The sequence below is a fragment of the Chrysemys picta genome, chromosome 1, assembly GCF_011386835.1.
Source record: "Chrysemys picta bellii isolate R12L10 chromosome 1, ASM1138683v2, whole genome shotgun sequence".
Taxonomy (NCBI): domain Eukaryota; kingdom Metazoa; phylum Chordata; order Testudines; family Emydidae; genus Chrysemys; species Chrysemys picta.
Genome location: NC_088791.1, coordinates 158,368,740 through 158,386,969, shown reverse-complemented (window position 1 = coordinate 158,386,969; position 18,230 = coordinate 158,368,740). Strand labels below are relative to the sequence as shown.

The 18,230-nt window shown below is 39.1% G+C and overlaps 1 protein-coding gene across 4 annotated transcripts in view; it reads left to right on the top strand.

Moving 5' to 3' along the window:
* Nucleotides 1-13,833, top strand: part of ZBTB11 (zinc finger and BTB domain containing 11) — a 35,637-nt gene extending 21,804 nt beyond the window's left edge. For 3 of the 4 annotated variants that reach the window (XM_005283566.4, XM_065588069.1, XM_065588074.1), the window contains exons 8-11: nt 137-254; nt 3,143-3,301; nt 7,349-7,524; nt 10,007-13,833. In XM_005283566.4, coding sequence (XP_005283623.2) covers nt 137-254; nt 3,143-3,301; nt 7,349-7,524; nt 10,007-10,524 — 971 coding nt within the window. In that variant the 3' untranslated portion in view covers nt 10,525-13,833. Of the gene's footprint in view, nt 1-136; nt 255-3,142; nt 3,302-5,999; nt 6,049-7,348; nt 7,525-10,006 lie in introns of all 4 variants that reach the window. The other variant, XR_010599495.1, reaches the window with a different exon arrangement.
* Nucleotides 13,834-18,230: the final 4,397 nt, after the last annotated feature.

Below are 18,230 nucleotides of genomic sequence, written 5' to 3'. Positions count from 1 at the left end.
TAGTAATAAAGCTCTGAGTACTTCAGATGAATTCTGTAAAAATTATATACTCCCTTTAATGCACTGCAGGGAGTTGGGGCTCAGAAGGGAGATCTGGCCTTGTAAAGTATTTTTGTTGTTGTTGTTCTGTTTATAGGAGAATCCAAGTATCTTTGCTCCATTTGTGGGAAGTCTTTTCATAGAGCCTCAGGACTTAGTAAGCACATAAAGAAACACCAGCCAAAGCCTGAAATTCGTGGATATCAGTGTACTCAGTGAGTATAAATTGACCTTTAAGTCCCTGGGATTATTAAAGACAGTTTCACTTGTCTCTCATGCTATAGTTGGTCACATGGAATTATTTAGAATAAAATATGTTAAACACTGGGGTGAAAAATGCACTTGTGAAGTTCATATAAGGACAAATGCAAAGTACTCCTCTTAGGAAGGAATAATCAGTTTGCACACATGCAAAATGGGAAATGACGGTCTAGGAAGGAACACTGCAGAAAGGTGTCTGGGGTCATAATAGATCACAAGCTAAATATGAGTAAATAGTGTACCACTGTTGCAAAAAAAGCAAACATCATTCTGGGATGTAGTAACAGGAGTGTTGTAAGTAAGGCAGGAGAAGAAGGGGGGAGGGATAGCTCAGTGGTTTGAGCATTGGCCTGCTAAATCCAGGGTTGTGAGTTCAGTCCTTGAGGGGGGGCACTTAGGGATCTGGGGCAAAATCAGCACTTGGTCCTGCTAGTGAAGGCAGGGGGCTGGACTCGACCTTTCAAGGTCCCTTACAGTTCTAGGAGATAGGATATCTCCATTCATTCTTTTTTTTTTTTTTTTACTCTGCACCGATAATACCTCTACTGGAGTATTGTGTCCATTTCTGGGAGCTGGGGGCCCATGGCCAGCAGCTAGGGGCCGGGAGCACGTGGTTGGGGCCCAAGCTGGGGGCAGGGTTGGAGCAGAGCTGGGGGTAGAGCGGGGCTGGATGGTGCTCCCTCTCTGCTCTGCGCTGGGGCTGGCCCGGGCCCTGCTGCGATCCCCTAGTGGAGTGTCCCCCACAGTTTGGGGACCGCTGACATAAAAGTTACAAGGGAGAGAGAGAAAAAATGTTCTCTTTAATCTCTGAGGATAAGACAAGAAGCAATGAGCTAAAATTGCAGAAAGGGCAGTTTAAGTTGGACATTAGGAAAAACTTCCTAACTCTCATATTGGTTAAGCACTGGAATAAATTGTCTAGGTAGGTTGTGGAATCTCCATTATTGGAGATTTTTAAGAGCAGGTTAGACAAATGCTTGCCAGGGGTGGTCTAGATAATACTTAGTTCTGCCACGAGGCCCCTTCTAGTCCTATGATTCTATATATTGGAGATGAAAGGCTTGATTAATATTACCTTGAACATGCTTGTGCCCACCCCAGATTCGATTTAGATAAGGTTGTTTGGGGTTTTTGTTTTTTTTGTCCCCATGGGTGTGTTACACTTTTCTCTAACAGTTTCAAAAGCATTGGGTAGAGCTTGGGAGAGTGGTAAGCTCTTCAGCAATGAAGGGTCTTCTGCCTGCTTCTGGTCTCATTTTACTATGTAACTAATCTCAGTTAAATTGGCACATGACTTTACATAATGTAGAATAATAGTATACATGGCAATAGCCTCATACAGTACAGAGTACACTGTGCTTAGCATATAGTCAACAATTATAATGATTAAATGGAAAAACATTTCATTAACTCAAATTTAAGGCTGCCTGGTGATAGCTTGTGTCTTTCCTGAACGTTGAGTTCAGCAAAACAGAAATTTCCAAAAGAGTTAAGGTAAACACCTATGTAACCTTAACTCTTCCTCCTTGAACTTGCAATAGCTACTGGGAATGATCTGTATGCATTCCAACTTCATTCTCTGTGTTATGTGTAGGTGTATTGAATGGTGGAGGAATAAGTTGGAATGGCTTGCAAGATCTGTGATTGTGATGTGAGGAGATCTTGGGATTAATTTGAGGAGCATACTACAGCTATGATTGTAATCTGAGTAGATATGGTTCTGAGTCCCCTCAACACCCCCTCTCCATGTGTGTTGTCAAAGGAAGGAGGTGCCTGGATGTGGGAGGGGATTAGGGAAATTTGGGTTGAGGGATTGGCGGGGGGAGTGTCTTTGAGAAGCAGAGCTAGCAGTTGTGTTGAATGTGCTTGAGCAATTTGAACAGTAAAGCAATTTAATGTCTGCTTTATAATAATAATTAATAGAGTTATCCCATCTCCTAGAACTGGAAGGGACCTTGAAAGGTCATCGAGTCCAGCCCCCTGCCTTCACTAGCAGGACCAAGTACTGATTTTGCCCCAGATCCCCAAGTGGCCCCCTCAAGGATTGAACTCACAACCCTGGGTTTAGCACTGAGCTATCCCTCCCCCCCAGTATATGGAGACATACCTATCTCATAGAACTGAAAGGGACCTTTAAAGGTCATCAAATCCAGTTCCCTGCCTTCACTAGCAGGACCAAGTACTGTCCCTGACTGTTTTTTCCTTTGCCCTGATCCTTAAATGGCTCCTCTCAAGGATTGAACTCTCAACCCTGGGTTTAGTAGGCCAATGCTCAAACCACTGAGCTATCCCTCCCCCCTTTCTGAGTTAATCCTCCATGGTTCCAGAAAAAGAGATGCCAGTTCCTTCATAAGCATAGCTCTTCTAGCTTATAGAACAACACTTTGTGTAGTGTAATGTGTGATGTCCTATCTCTCCAGAACTCTTTTTTTGGGTACTGGATAGGACTTATACAAACTTTTTTTCCCAATAACAGAACAATTAAAGGAAATCAGCTTTCCATAACCGAAAAGGGAAAATATGCCTGAAGCCCATAATATAAATTTCAGATCTTTAAATTAGCTGCTATTCCTTTTAATCTCCCTTAGTGTAGAAGAGGATTACATAGCTAATATAATTGTTGATACTGTAAACCTTGTCTACTTCATGAAGTCTTCCAGTCTTTTAAAATTACCAATATATACTGGGCTTTAGGCAACATGTAAATGATAAAGTACAGTTTTTTTGTGCCATTGAAATTGTGGTCCAGGATCCTCATTTTTGAACAATCCTTCCTCCATAGTTATCTTCATCTCATTATGATCCTGTCTTATGTGGGAGTCTGAAACCTTTATTGTTACAGATGTGAAAAAAGTTTCTATGAAGCTCGGGATCTCCGGCAGCACATGAACAAGCATCTTGGTGTGAAGCCGTTCCAGTGTGAGTTCTGTGGGAAGTGTTATAGTTGGAAGAAAGATTGGTATTCCCATGTGAAGTCGCATTCTGTCACAGATCCTTACAGGTGAGTGAGGGTCAGTTCACAACTAATGTAAGCTGAGCACACTAAGGTGTTGCAGACCCACAGCTCTAATTAGACCAATGAGGATCTGTTTCCGAATGACATTGCCAAGAGCTATCCATAGTTACAAGGATGTAGCTTTCAGCAACAGATATAAAAGAATAACTACATATGATGATCTCAATTGAAGAAGAGGATCTTGAATGTTTATGGATCAGTGTCCTAACAGATAAAGCACAAGATGGGATGCTAGTTGGTGTCTACTACAGACCACCAAATCACACTAGAGAAAAGGATAACTGGCTCCTTAATATATGGCGGGGGGGGGGGAAGCTGCGTGATCTTGAGGGACTTCAATCTGAGTGACATGCTGGAGCGCCTAGGCTGCCAGTAGTAAAATGTCTTTGGAATTTCTATAACTGGTAAAGGACAATTTCCCAATTCAGCAAATGTTGCTTCCAACATGGGGGAGAATTCTATATTAGACCTCATCTTGATAGATAAAGGTATTGATCACACAACTGAAAATTAGTGGTTGCTGCATGATACAAGTGATCATGACTTGATTACATTTGTTGTGTGCAAACCAGTAATACATACACACAGACATACACTTGGTGCTTTAAAAGAGCTAATTTCATAAAGCTGAAAACAATTATGAGTCAAATTAGCCAGGAGAGAGTGTTTTTGCCCCAAAACCAACAATCCCAGAATTCACAGAGAGAGGTTAGTTGGCTTAAAAAAAACAGTATGGCTTAGAGGGGAAGTGAAAGCAGATCGCGCGCTCTCACTCTCTCTTGTGTAAGAAAGCTAACTTTCTCTCTCAGTTGCGGAATTGTTTCTTTTTGAGCAGAATTCCTTTCCCCAGCTGATTTGACTTATTGTTTATCAGCTTTGTGAAAATGGTACTTTTAAAGCAGTGTGTGTGTGTTACTGGCTTGAACTTTATTCTGTTTGCATACAACAAATGTAGTCAAGTCATGATCATTTGTGTCACTAAGCAACCATTAAATTTCAGTTGTGTGATCAATATATATGCGGGGGGCGGGAGCAGGAGGCTTGGAAAGAATGAATGTAGTGACACATATCTGGTTTCACTTCCCCTCTAAGACATTTACTGATTTAAAAAAAAAGTAATCCTTCCAAGCCTAAATATAAATTAGAAGCGATCAACTTCCCCTTTTTTCTGTTGGTTTTGTGTGTTGTGTGTGTCTCTCTCGTTGAATGATTAAATTTTTATCAGTATATGTTGGTAAATGTTAATTTCGCTGTACACACAAAAAACTGACAAAAATATTTCTATTGATGGTAATCAAAATGTACAGATAGGCAAAGTAAGAAAAATGCTGCTTGAGATCTTACTAGAGTCAAAATTCAGTGATTTAGACTTTTGAATTAGACTTGTGACAGACTAGTGAATTAATAGTATAAACAGGTGTGATTTGGAGTTTAAGGATATTTACAGTCAACATGACAGGTCAAAATATACAGTTTGTGTTTTAATGGTTTGTAAAGCTTTAATTGCCTGACCACCCTCCAATAATTTCCCGCAACTGGGAACATTTAAATAGATAAAAATCTAAAATGATGCTTAAAAATAAACATCAATATCTGTTGAAATTCTGGAAAAAAGTCAAATTCTGCAAAGCCTATTTATATTAATTGCTAGAAATTGTAGAAAATTGATAAGAGAAGCAAAAAGTCACAAGGAAAACTCAATAGCCAGCAAAATTAAGGACAATAAGGAGTTTTTTAAATATGTGAGGAACAAAAGGAATCCTAACAATGGTAATGGTCCATTGCAAGACAGAAATGGTACAATTTTCAATAATAATGCAGAAAAGGCAGTGTTCAATAAATATCTTCTGTGTTTGGGAAAAGGTCAGATGATTTCATAATCAAAAATCACAGGAGAGTGGTATAATGCCAATCAAAATGGATTTATGGAAAATAGATCCTGTCAAACTAACTTCATCTTTTTCTGATGGGATTAGATTCTAAGGCCAGAAGAGACCACTGTGATCATCTAGTCTGACCTGCATAACACAGGCCATAGAACTACTCCAGAATAATTCATGTTCTTGAAAAAATCCACTTTTGATTTAGAAATCCACCACAACCTTTGGCAAATTGTTCCGATTGTTGATTACCCTCACTGTTAAAAATGTATGCCTTATTTCCAGTGAGAAATTGTCTAGCTTCAGCTTCCAACCACTGGACCTTGTTATACCTTTCTCTCCTAGATTGAAGAGCTTGTTATCAAATATTTACTCCCACGTTAAGAACTTGTAGACTGTGTTCAAGTCACCCCTTAACCTTCACTTTGTTAAGCTAAATAGAGCAAGCTCCTTGAGTCTGTGGCCTGGTCTACATTTAAAAATTAGATCAACGAAGTTGTGTTGCTCAGGGCTGTCGAAAAAATTTGCTCCCTGAGCACAGTAGTTAGGTTGACCTAACCCCCACTGTCAACCAGCTACCACATCTTGGAGAGGTGTATTAACTACATTGTTAGAAACACCCTTTCTGTCAGTGTAGAAGTATCTGCACTACAGCGGCATAGCTGCAGCTTTTCTGCTATAGCGCTTGTAGTGTAAATGTAGCCTGTCACTATACGGCATGCTGTCTAATCCTTTAATCGTTCTCGTGGCTCTTCCAATCCTTTTCCAATTTATCAACATCCTTCTTGAATTGTGGACAACAGAACTGGAGACAGTATTCCAGCAGCAGTCACACCAGTAACAAATACAGAGGTAAAATAACCTCTTTATTCCTACAAGTTTTGATTTATGAAGATACTAATGTTGATGTAATGTACTTAAACTTCTGTAAGGAATTTGGCATAGTGCTGCACAATATTTTGATTAAGAAACTAGAACTATACAAAATTAATATGGGACACATTAAATGTGCTAACTGATATGTCTCAAAATGTAATTGTAAATGGGAAATGATCATCGAGCAGATGTTTGCAGACAACACAGATTCAGAGAGCGGTAAGTAATGAAGAGGATGGATCACTGAAACAGATGGATTTGGAACTACATCCAGTTCCCTTCAGTATCTTTAGGGAAAACTGAAGGCTGATAAAGTTCCCCATGGAATGCTTTCAGGAAACAAAATGGGGATACATCAGAATTACTGGGCATCACTAGCATACACTTCGGGATCCTGAGCCCCATCTGTTCATCAGTAAACTTTGTTTAGGTTTTTATGAAAGATGCAGCACATGGTTAGCATTTTAGTCCATGTCCATTAGGCCTTTCCTGTGGGTGGCAAATTAATAATTGTACATGGAGGAGTTATGGTTATGTTCATTGGTTGAATACTTGCATTTCTTAAAACATATTTTCCCCTAATGTGCAAATAGCACAAACTAGATCAGTAAGGCCAGAAGCAAACTTATTAGTACGAAGAATATATGCTATATTATGTCAAAACATTTTCTTTGCATTAATAATGTACGAATAAAAGTGTTTGACTTAGCCAGAACTTCCAAATTCAAATATCATCTAGAAAATAGCATTGAGAGGATCCTGTAGGCTATTCCCTAAAGTGAATGAGGGAAGATGGGTAATACAACAAACTTAGTTACTTGGGGTACCTTACTTCTGCCCTCACACCTCCATCGTTTTCCACATATGCCTGCATAGTATGCATCCTCAAAGATAACAATATGAGCTACAAGTATTAATGCATGTGAAACTTTAGGGGGATTAGTATATCTTGGGCACAGTTAGAAAAGTTTGGTTATTAATCTGTGTGGTTTTGCTAATGTGGAACCGTGAGTGGAAGCTTGCGTCCAGGATTAAGAAAGCATGTGGGTGTAGTCTCATGGCACAATAATATTTTAAAATCTGAAACCATTTCTCTTACATTGGAGCTTCAAAATCTAACATCTTTAATTATAAAACTGGCATCCCTTTAAATGCATTTAAATGTATTTCCCTATTTGAGTTAAAAGGCATTTTAAAAGCTTAACCTAAAGTAGGCATGGGATAATGGTTTCAAGCATGTTTTCTGTATCTAACAGGTATTCTTTTCACATTTTAGATGTAATGTGTGTGGCAAAGAATTCTACGAGAAAGCTTTGTATAGAAGACATGTAAAGAAAGCCACTCATGGGAAGAAAGGGAGAGCAAAGCAAAATCTGGAACGTGTGTGTGAGCACTGTGGAAGAAAATTCACCCAACTGCGAGAATACAGACGACACATGAATAATCATGAGGGTACGCAGAAAATAAGTGTTTGTATCCTTTCTGTAAAACTACTAGTATTTTAACAAATAATATGTTTAGGGTCCCAATGAGTGGGGGCCACAGGGAAGTAGTTATGGATCATCAAGTCAACAGAAAGTAGATTTACACTCATCCTGTTGTTTAACATGTTTCTAGAGACTTCCAAAAGTAGACAGAATCTTTCTAAAACCTTATAGCACTGGTCATGCAAATGGACACAAAAGGTGTATTCTCAGTACTCTGAAGGGTTGTAATAAAAACACATTTTCAGGAGTTTCTGTGAGACTACGTTAAAGTTTTGTGTGTGGGGCAAGGAATTAATATTGTGTAAAAATTATAAAAAATATTCAACTTCTAAATATTTTATCTCACCTCTTCCCTCCTACCCCCACCCCAAAAAAAGAGCGAGAGAGCAAGAGTGTGAGTGATTGGTTTCAAACACTTATAAACTCTTAAAAATATTGTTTCCTTTTTTTGGACTGAAATTTGTCAGTTCATTAGTTTACAGTGGAGACTAAATCCTTTAAGCATTTTGGGGACAATATGAACAGGACAGGTGTAATTAAAAAGTTTCCAATATATGCATAAGCATTTCATAAGGAAGCTCAGCATGTGACTTGGAATAATTGAATAGTCTGACTATGTACTTCTACACACAAGTTGCTATGTTGTGGCAAAAATCACTTTTTCTAAACATCTTACCCATAAAGAACTGTTGTTAATAAGTCTAAAATCTCATTCACTGCTGGGGTAGAAATTTAAGTGTTTACATTAAAAAAAGAAGCAACTATAATGTCCGATAATTTTCTGCCATAAATCTGTAGCAATATAGGTAATATAGGAAGTTAGCGCTGAGATTGTTTCTTTTGTACGTCAGTGCAAATAGTGATCATACATACATTATATATAATAGTGTGTGTGTGTATGTGTGTGTGTCTATATATACAATTTATAATTGTGTATATATAATAATAATTTTGCTATACACAGTCTGGAGGAAGAAATTATTTGTGGCCAATATCAAACTAGGGATTTCAGGCTCAGTGGAAGATGGACACACAACTGTGGAAATTAACAAAAATCAGTGGAGTAGGATTTGGTTTAGCAAGATGCCAGGCAGTACATTCGGAGGAGAGATGGTACCAAATGGAAAGGCAGAATGGGAGATATGGATGTGACAGTGAGACTCTGTGCCTCAGGCACTCCTAAGGCTACATACACAATATGGAGATATGTTCCATATAAGTGCCCATGTAAAGTTTCAGGGCTTTTTCTATGCCTCCACAGATCCCCATTAACTGTCTGTTGCATCTCTATGAATAGCGATTGTAGCCTCTCCAGACCCATTTCATTACCTTTGATACCTCTCTACTAGTTAACCCAACCTGTTACTTCTACCTCATAGATTTAAATGAAAATTATAGTTAGACGAAATATGGTTTAAAAAATAGAAGCACTATAAACACAGAGAGAAGCTTTAAAACCTGATCTGGTGGCATTTCAGAATGATATATAATGGCATGAAATAAAAAGAAACTTTGTAACTATATCAGAAAACATTTTCTAAAATCAAATAACTTGGTTAGGAGATGGTTTGTTGGAGATGTTCAAAAGCAGACTAGAAGCAAGATCCTTTTAAGGGAAAATCCTGTCCAGCAATGGAATAGTTTAGATGGGCCACAAGGTTTTTGTCAAGCCTCTCCTCTTCTGATATTCTGTAACTTACAGGCAAAGCACAATTTAGTAATGATTATGTTGTAACTCTTGACCTCTATCTATGAAGTTCAGCTATACTTCTAGGATGGGATTTCCTAACCCACTCAGCATTGGCCTTCAAAGAACAAGGCCATGCTGAGTGCTTGTGAAAATAGCCCCTGTAATGTATTATTCATTTGTATTACAATAGGACCCAAAGGCCCCAGTGCACTACAAACATATAGTAGGAGGCTCTTCCCTCCAAGAGCTCAGTCTGGATTAACGTATCTGATACAGTTGTGTATTCTTCCCTCTAGTAGACTCTTGCTCTGGGCTGAGGGGTTTTGCAGCACTCTTCAAATATTATATAATGCACTCAACATTTGTAAATAAGATTTTATTCACGTCTCTTTTGCTCTGTGATATGCGAATAGCAATTGTACTTCATGGTTACCTATGAGAACAGTGGTTTTCAACCTTTTTTCATTGGCGGATGCCCAAAAATTTTCAAATGGAGGTGCGGACCCCTTTGCAAATCTTAGGCATAGTCTGTGGACTCCTAGTGGTCCACGGACCATAGGTTGAAAGCCACTGTTCTATAGTAACAACAACCCTTCGCTGACTCCTTAGACATAGTCTGTGGACCCCCAGGAGTCCACCGACCACAGTTTGAAAACCACTGTATTAGAATATTACCTTTTGTGCCTGGAATTGCTCATTCTCATTTACACAGATTTACAAAAACTAATAATCTTTCTTCTCTTGTTTTGGTGATCAGGTGTTAAGCCTTTTGAATGTCTGACTTGCGGAGTAGCCTGGGCTGATGCACGTTCCTTGAAGCGTCATGTGAGGACACATACTGGAGAACGACCATATGTCTGTCCAGTATGCAATGAAGCTTACATAGATGCCCGGACGCTACGGAAGCATATGACCAAGTTCCACAGGGATTATGTACCTTGCAAAATTATGCTGGAAAAGGACACCCTTCAGTTTCATAACCAGGGGACGCAGGTGGAACATGCCATCAGTATTTTAACAGCAGACATGCAAGAACAAGAAACAGAGATTAGCATTGGCAGTGAGGAGATTGAGACTGTGGTAGTGACAGGAGAAACAATTGAAGCTGTTGCAGCTACTGAGGAATGTACATCAGTATCCACTCTTTCTGACCAAAGCATCATGCAGGTGGTGAATTACGTATTGGCACAACAGCAAGGACAGAAAATAGCTGAAGTTACACAAGCCATTGAAACTGTAAAAGTAGAAGTGGCCCACATTTCAGAAACAGAGTGAACACCATCTCTAACAGAGAGCAAGAAGAGTGTAGTATTGTCATGTAACAAGCTAAGTATTAACTGTGAGTATTTGAGGCTTACAGTAATACTGACTTTCAGATACTGAATCTCCTATATTGAGTTTCTTGGCTGCAGAATGATATCGCACAATGCACTGGTTTGGAAAAAAAAAAAAAAAAAAAAAAAAGTAAAAGTGCAGATACTTCAGTACTGAGCAAGAGTTTGGAAGACTGATTTCTGCATCAGTCATAATCAATTAGTACAGAAAGGTCTACAAATAAAACATTTCCTGTGTAATGGCAGTAAGTATCATGTTGTAAATTTTTTTATGAACTTTTACAAAGAAGCTGTGCTAGAATTGTACAGCTGTTTCAGTAGAATTTTGCCTTTGTTTTAATATGTATTTCATCAGGGTCAGTGAATGAAGTTTAAGTGATGGGTTCTGTCCTCTTTTCTTTCACTCCCCAAATCAGGGGATGTTGGACTGCTGTGGAGTGTGTGTTGCCTTGTGAGGGGCTGGAAACCTGTGGAATGGGGTCTTTTGCCTTTAGGTAGACATGCTAATTGTGTATAAATCTACAAAGTGTGCTCCAGAAATTTTGCAAAATTAGCTTAAACTCCTCAGGACTGTGGCAGGTCAGTACACTTAAGGATTCTGCAAACCGTTGTAAAATGACTTGCATAACCATGTAACTGTAACCAAATTTACTCAGTGAGGTCCATTGGAATCTGGGGGGGGTGAACTCTGTCACTGGCGAGCAGTTACTTCCATAAGTACAATGGGATCAATAGGGCTACTCAAATAAGTAACCGCTCTTCAGTGTGAATAAGGGGTTTAGTCTGGCCCTATATGTGCAACCCTGTTTAATTTATTTTGCTAATTGTTCAATTGTGTAAACAAAGCTTTACACTGCTTCGTTGTACTTACCCAAGGCAGGCAAACTAATGATGGATGTAGAACTCTTCTAATTTTATATTAAATTTATGTGGAAATTTCCACATGAAAAAAGTTAAGTGTAATTGGGTGCAGTTCTTTGGGAATGGGACACTGTAGAAATCATCATGGAGAATTGTAATTGAGAAGCGGGGATGGTGGGAGTTGTTAATTCCAAAAGGGACAGGCAGTAACATTAGGATTGAATAATATGAATGTCATAATATCATGTTAAAAACTAAATTTGTGATAAATATGCTGGAAATCTCCAAAGGCTTATTACACCACAGCTACATGAAAACACGTGTAAGGCAGGCTGTTAACCCTGTTGCATCTCCTCATCTTTGTGGAAGAACTTTCAGTCTCTGTAGGTTAATGTGTTAAAATAAAATGAAGTGGAAATATTTGTTCTAATATTAAAGAAATCCTATGCAATGAAGTTGCTAGTATCTTTTTCAGTGACTATATAATTCCCCTGGCTTTTGCTGGAAGCAGAAGCCCTATCTCTGTCTCTCCCAGCCCTGCCAATCTCTCATACTTGATAAAATCATTGTATCATGGCCATACTGTTGTGTATGTATTGAGAGACCTGCCAATCCACTTTCATGTGTATTAAAACAACATATATGTTTGGCATATTTGTAATTCATTATCTTTCAGTAAGATACAGCTCCAGATTGAAGGCAATAGACCTATAGCAATGAATGAGACAGTGTCATCCAATCCTATATGCACAACAGGCGAAAAATGAACGACTTAAGCATGTACGTACATGAGGATAGCTGAGACCACCTTTGAATTAGTATCCTTACCTTAGTTTCAGCCTTTGTGGTGATATAATCTACTCTCATTCTGTAATATGCATACTGAGAGTGTTTAGTTCAGGGACTAAAACAGAAGATGTAGATGTAGTTTTGAGTTCATGTTCTGAAATGATATAGCATAAAAGCTTGTACTGCAAAAGTATTCAATGGGGGTAAGACCACTGGTCCCTGCTAGATAAACTTAACAAATGTGGTTATATTACAATTTTCTTCTGCAGCCTGTGAAACTGGCTTGCCTTACACATTAACAAAATATGGGGCAAAATCCCTGACAAGGTGTCTAACTCATTTGAATTAACATTTCTGTAATGTTCCATCACGTAGCTGAAATATCTCAATTTAGAAGGCTGTAAAACAGACCACTTCTGTGTATTTTGCATGCATGTAGATAAGCTGTTGAAAATCTTACTTTTTAAAAAGCAATAACTAATGCAATTACATTGAGTTACTGCCTTGGGTCTGAACTGGGCTGTAGGTTACTGTATTCCAAAGATCAAAATGGTCTTCTGTGAGAACCAACATGATGGTGATTTCATATTATTCACATATACCTTGTAACCTCTTATAATTGTGCTAGTCTCTAAATATTGCAATGGAGTAAAATTGCACAAAACATACACTTGAAAAAATAGTGCTAGTTGTTTTTTCCTGAACACTTGTATACCCAAAAACATTATGGACAAGCACCCTGGAAAGATCAGTCCATCATAATATAAACTAAAAACAGAGGTAAGTGTAACAGTTCTTACAGCCATTATAATGTGAAAAGATTTTAATAGATTGTTAGGTAAATTTCCAAATTTTCTGAGTACTAGTAATTTATGCGTAAGTATATATTGATCAAGTTGTGAGGAAACATGTTCAGGATAACTATTTGTAAATATTGTTTAGAACTTCAATTGTATATTCAGTGTACTACCGTACAACACAATACTTGTTAGCATCTTAATTAATCCTTGGGCACTTTTATTTATCCATTCCTCTGGAGACAAAGGAGTCAGTTGAATTTAAAAGAAAAAAAGTATAATGCCTTCTGTAAGAAGGAAAATATTTGTTTTAATTGGCTTTATGACCTGCCACTCAATAAAATTACAGAAAAGTTACATAAACAAAAAATCAAGCCAAGAATATGAAAGTTAAAGGCTACGGCACCTCTTCCTTAATGCATACAGTTGTGCCTTAATTTTTTTCAGAATGGCATACAGTAAGTAGGGGAGTATCATTTAGCCTTGCTGTTCCTGGATTTGTGAGGTCGCCTTTATTTATTTATTTTTAAATACACCTCTTAAATTACTAGTTTGAGAGGTTACTACCCTACCACAATTTGTGTGAAATCAGGCCATAAACATGAGCATTTGATTGTTGAAGCTAAATTTTTTGTTTATAAAAACTCATGAGCAACTCAGTCTATTTCTGAAGTATTCCTACTAAATTCCTGGACATAGTGAATTAAACGTCTTTGGTTTGTACATTCTGCTGTTTTGTTTGGTGTTAGATGTATAAAGTTCTGGTTATTTCTGTCATTAAATAAACTGATCTTTGCCATTAATTATTCTTTTAAGCAACTTTCTTTTCAGAAAAGCTCACTCCAGAATTATATTTTTTGTGGTATGTAGCCACGGAATTCATGCTTAATTGCAAACTACTGAAGGGGCTCAATTACCGGATTGCAGTGAACAGTTCCAGTTTTACAATTCTGGATGGCTAGCTTAACTCCTTCCTAGAGAGTTGGATGTGAAGAACATTAATCATAGCAATTTCTCATGCATTTGCATTAAAGTCTCATGAGACCTTGCGATTACTGGCTTTTTACTATGATGGGTGGTCCCTTTCAAATGAAGGGTGGGGGCAGTAAGGGGACTGCTTTATGTTCAAGACCTATGCATATTTTACTTAATTCCAGGCTTTCTGCTATATAATTTGAGGCAGGACCACGGGCTGCTCTCTCTCATCCAGTTGATTTCCCAGTTTCTTATGTATGTTGTTACGCATTCAGTGTGTTGATCATTTTTGTTTTGACCAGTAACTGAAATTGTAGAAGTAGTCTGGGTAAAAGCTGGAAGTTTCCACAGTTGGTAACTGGCTCCCCAGAAAAGATGCCATAATGGCAGTGAATTTTGCTATCCAGCAAGCACTCAAGGGCTTTGGTACTGAGGCAGAGAGGAGCAATCTGTTAGGCAGCTGTGGAGATTACTTCTGATTTGGAATGTGCTGGGGAGGGAAGTGTGTGAATGGAGGTTTGAATCTTTTGTTCCATGCCCTGTTAACCCTTGACCCCAATTAGCTGCACACTCCCTCTCACCCTGATATGCTAGTATGTCCAACAATAGTGAACAGTCGTATCATTTTGTTAAAATGATCAGTGCTGAACTAGTTAAGATTGACACTTTAAATGATCACCTACAGAGCAAACACCCGATTGAGATCCCACTTCCCTGTTGCATTATTTGTTTTCCTGCAGGCTCAGGCAGTCATTGCTGCATCAGTTTATGTGCAATTCATATTTTGGTTTTCTTTGCACGCAGTTGCTATAAACTTGCATTCTTTTAGGGTTTGTCCATTATTATTATTAAACGTTTATATTGCAGTAGCATTTAGAGATCAATGTGTAGTTTGTTCGTTGAGTAGCAGAACACTGAGTTACAGATTACAATCAATATTACTTGCTAGTTTTACAATTACCTTAACACAAGGATGCCAGTAGCCTTTTCATACAACTGTTTGCACAACAGCAGTTGAAAGAACATCTACAGTGGGATTTGATTACACTTGATTATTAAATGCACTACACAAAGCAAGGTACAGACTCTTTGCAAATGAAATAGCCCCTTTGTTCCCCTACCTATTTAGCTGATCCCCTCCTAAGCAAACCCACCCAAAATAAATTTAAAAATTGTGGAACTAACCTGATGTTTACCACCATTACATTGTTCACTCTGCTTGTGTATTTTATGCCTTCTCTCCTCCGGGGTCTGTCTTGTCTATTTAGACAATATTGTCACATTGTGAGAATAATCACTGGAATGACTTACCAAGAGTCATGGTGAATTCTCCATCACTGACCATTTTTAAATAAAATTGGATGTTCTTCTAAAAGATACACTCTAGGAATTATTTATGGGGATGTCTACAGCCTGAGTTATACAGATCAGATTAGATGACCACGATGGTCTCTTCTGGCCTTGAGACTATATGAAATTATGAATTGTTTCCTTGTACTGATGTCTCCTGTCTTAGACTGTAAGCTTTTTGAGGCAGGGACTGTCTATCTGTGATGTATGTTCATCAACTAGCACAATGGGGTCCAGGTCAATGACTGGGGCTCCTAAGTGCTACAGTAATACAAAGAATCCAGCCTTATCTTCCTTATGATATTGTTATCCAGGGGCAGGATAGGAGGAAATGCATAGAGAAGTATTTGAGATCAGGAAAGGAGCCAAGGATCCTGGGCAGGTGCCTGCTTTGGGGAAAAATAGAGTAGGCAAACAAACCAATCATGGGGTAACCCCATCTGCAGAATTTAGGCATGAGAATGAAGTTCTTAACTCATGGATGGCTAACTACTGTCTGCTGAGGAAATCTGCTCGATGAGGGATTCTCAACCTGGGGGTCTTTCTAGGAAGCCAGGACGATCCAGGCCAAATTTGAGTGAAAAGGGGCATTGCAAGTTGGCACTATTGTAGAAGGGTGGATCCAATTTTTTTTTTAAAGCAACTTAAGTGAGGTATAATTCAAAAAAAAGGTTGAGAACCTCTCTGCTAGATAATTTTGTTCCTAGTAGGTGAAGGGCCATGGGAGTTACACCAAGAAGATGGCACCATTTCAACAGTTTGATTCCTTCCTGACCGGGGAAGAGGAGAGGCACCCTTTGCCTCTTGATAGAATATAGTGCAGTGCTGTACTTTGTGAGGACCTGGACTATGGCTCCTTCCACAAGTCCAAAGGAATGAAATAATCACTGTGGATAAGGTACTGACAATGTTCTTGTGAGATTCCCCTCTCAGAAGCCATTCATCCAATTGCAGGTAAATACATATTCCTTACCATCTCAGGTGGGCAGCTGCTACTGCCAGGCACTTTGTGAAGTGCCTGGCAGTAGACAAGCTGAAAGGGTACTCTGTATGGGTAGTGGTTGTAGCTCACTGTAAATGTGTCCTGAAGATTGAGAGCTGCAGATCAATGCTAAACTTTTAAAGAATTGATGGAGGCTAGTGTTGCTAATCAATTTGAATTGGTACATAAACTTCAGTCATCTCAAGTCCAGTAAACTAATTTCCTTTTTCTTTCGGATATAAGGAATTAGCAAGCTTAGGAACCCCTGCCTCTGAAGTCCTGAGGTGGTAAAACTGTGGTTCTTAATTGACATAAGAAATCCATTTCTTCCCTTAGTTGTTTCATGAGATGGATCTGTGAAGAGGGACAGTGAAGTGGGGTGGGGAGCACGAAATGGACTTGTATAGAGCAGGTTCTGGTAATAAAATCTCCATTGCCCATTGTTCTGAGGTAATTGTAGCCTGTGGCTGAAAAAAATGGTATTGAGAGAAGGATGGTGGGATTGGCACACAGCTCTTGACTTGAATATCAAACCTTGTGATGGTAAAGAGGGATGGGGCTCTCTTGCAGAAGCAGCAAGACTACTTAGATGAGTAATCAACAGGTGTCTTTTGCTGATAGGAGGAAGTTCTGTCGGAAATGGCCCTGATATCTAAATGGCTTTCTCCTCCTGGGAAGTGTATCAATACCCAGCACCCCCACTGTTGCCTATGCTCAAGTTATATAATAGTTCATCTGTGCAAGAGCTCCATGGGTCTGGCCCTTGGAAGGGTGATCTTCAATGGTTGTTCGATTGAACAGATGTAACAAAGCTGCCCCCCTCATGATGATGGATGTGGCTATTGAATAGACTGCTGTATGAGAGGTTTCCAAGGATGGCTTGAGGGAAGTTCTAGCTTCTTACTAGTCCTGCCAAAATGATGGCTTTCAGGCCAACCCTCACTTCCTCTGGAAGCTTGTCAAAGAATGGGGATATTCTATCCAAGCTCAGTCATATTTAGTAAATACAGGTTGATAGTTGGCTATGTGCAGTTTAAGAGACACCTAGAAATAGGCTCTTCTGCCTAAGAGGTCAAGGATCTTTGTCTTTTGAGTAGCTTTAGGGGGTTCATTTGGAAATCCTTTTTGAGGGAGTTGGTATCTTTTGTTAGTGTTGAAGATAAAGGCTGGAGTCTGCAGACTCTGGTACTCCACTTATCAGTACTATCAATCTGCCTGGGAGACTGGAATGCAGAATATTCAATTTTATGTGCTTTCTCTTCTATCACCAATAATCCAATCTCCATAATGTCTACCTTTCCTTGTAAGTCCTGAAAGGAGTCTACTAGGAGGAAGTTGTAGTGGAGAGGATGCCACTGCCTCATCCAGTGAGGATGAAGAATAAATCCTTAGTAGTTAGCTGAAAAGAGGTTAAGAAGAATTTCCTGTGGCCTATGACATCCTTTGATATCTTCCACACAGGGGAAAGGCTCAGTGGTACAAGTTGCTCTTAGAGCAGAGTTGGTAGGTGCCTGTCTCAATGTAGTACTGTGATTCAGGGCCATGCTCCCATTCAGTGCTGAACTCGGTCTGAAGACTGGGGACAGCTGCCTGAGTACTAATGACAGGAACTTTGATCAGAGTCTTTATTTACAGAGCTGCGAAAAGAGCAGGAGCTCTTACAAGAGACACGCTGCTGCGTGAAATGAACATCTTTCTGAATCTGACATACCTCTCGTGGATTGCTCTAGGAGGTAGAGCTTTAGGCAAGTGCCTCTGCACTATCAGACAAAGCAGTGGGATGCACCCCTATCTTTGGGGTGACTGTTCCTATTATTTCAGCTAGTGGTTCTATGAAAGAGCTCAATTTCTTTTCACATTTAGCCTGAGGGAAGATCAGTTGTTACACCCAGC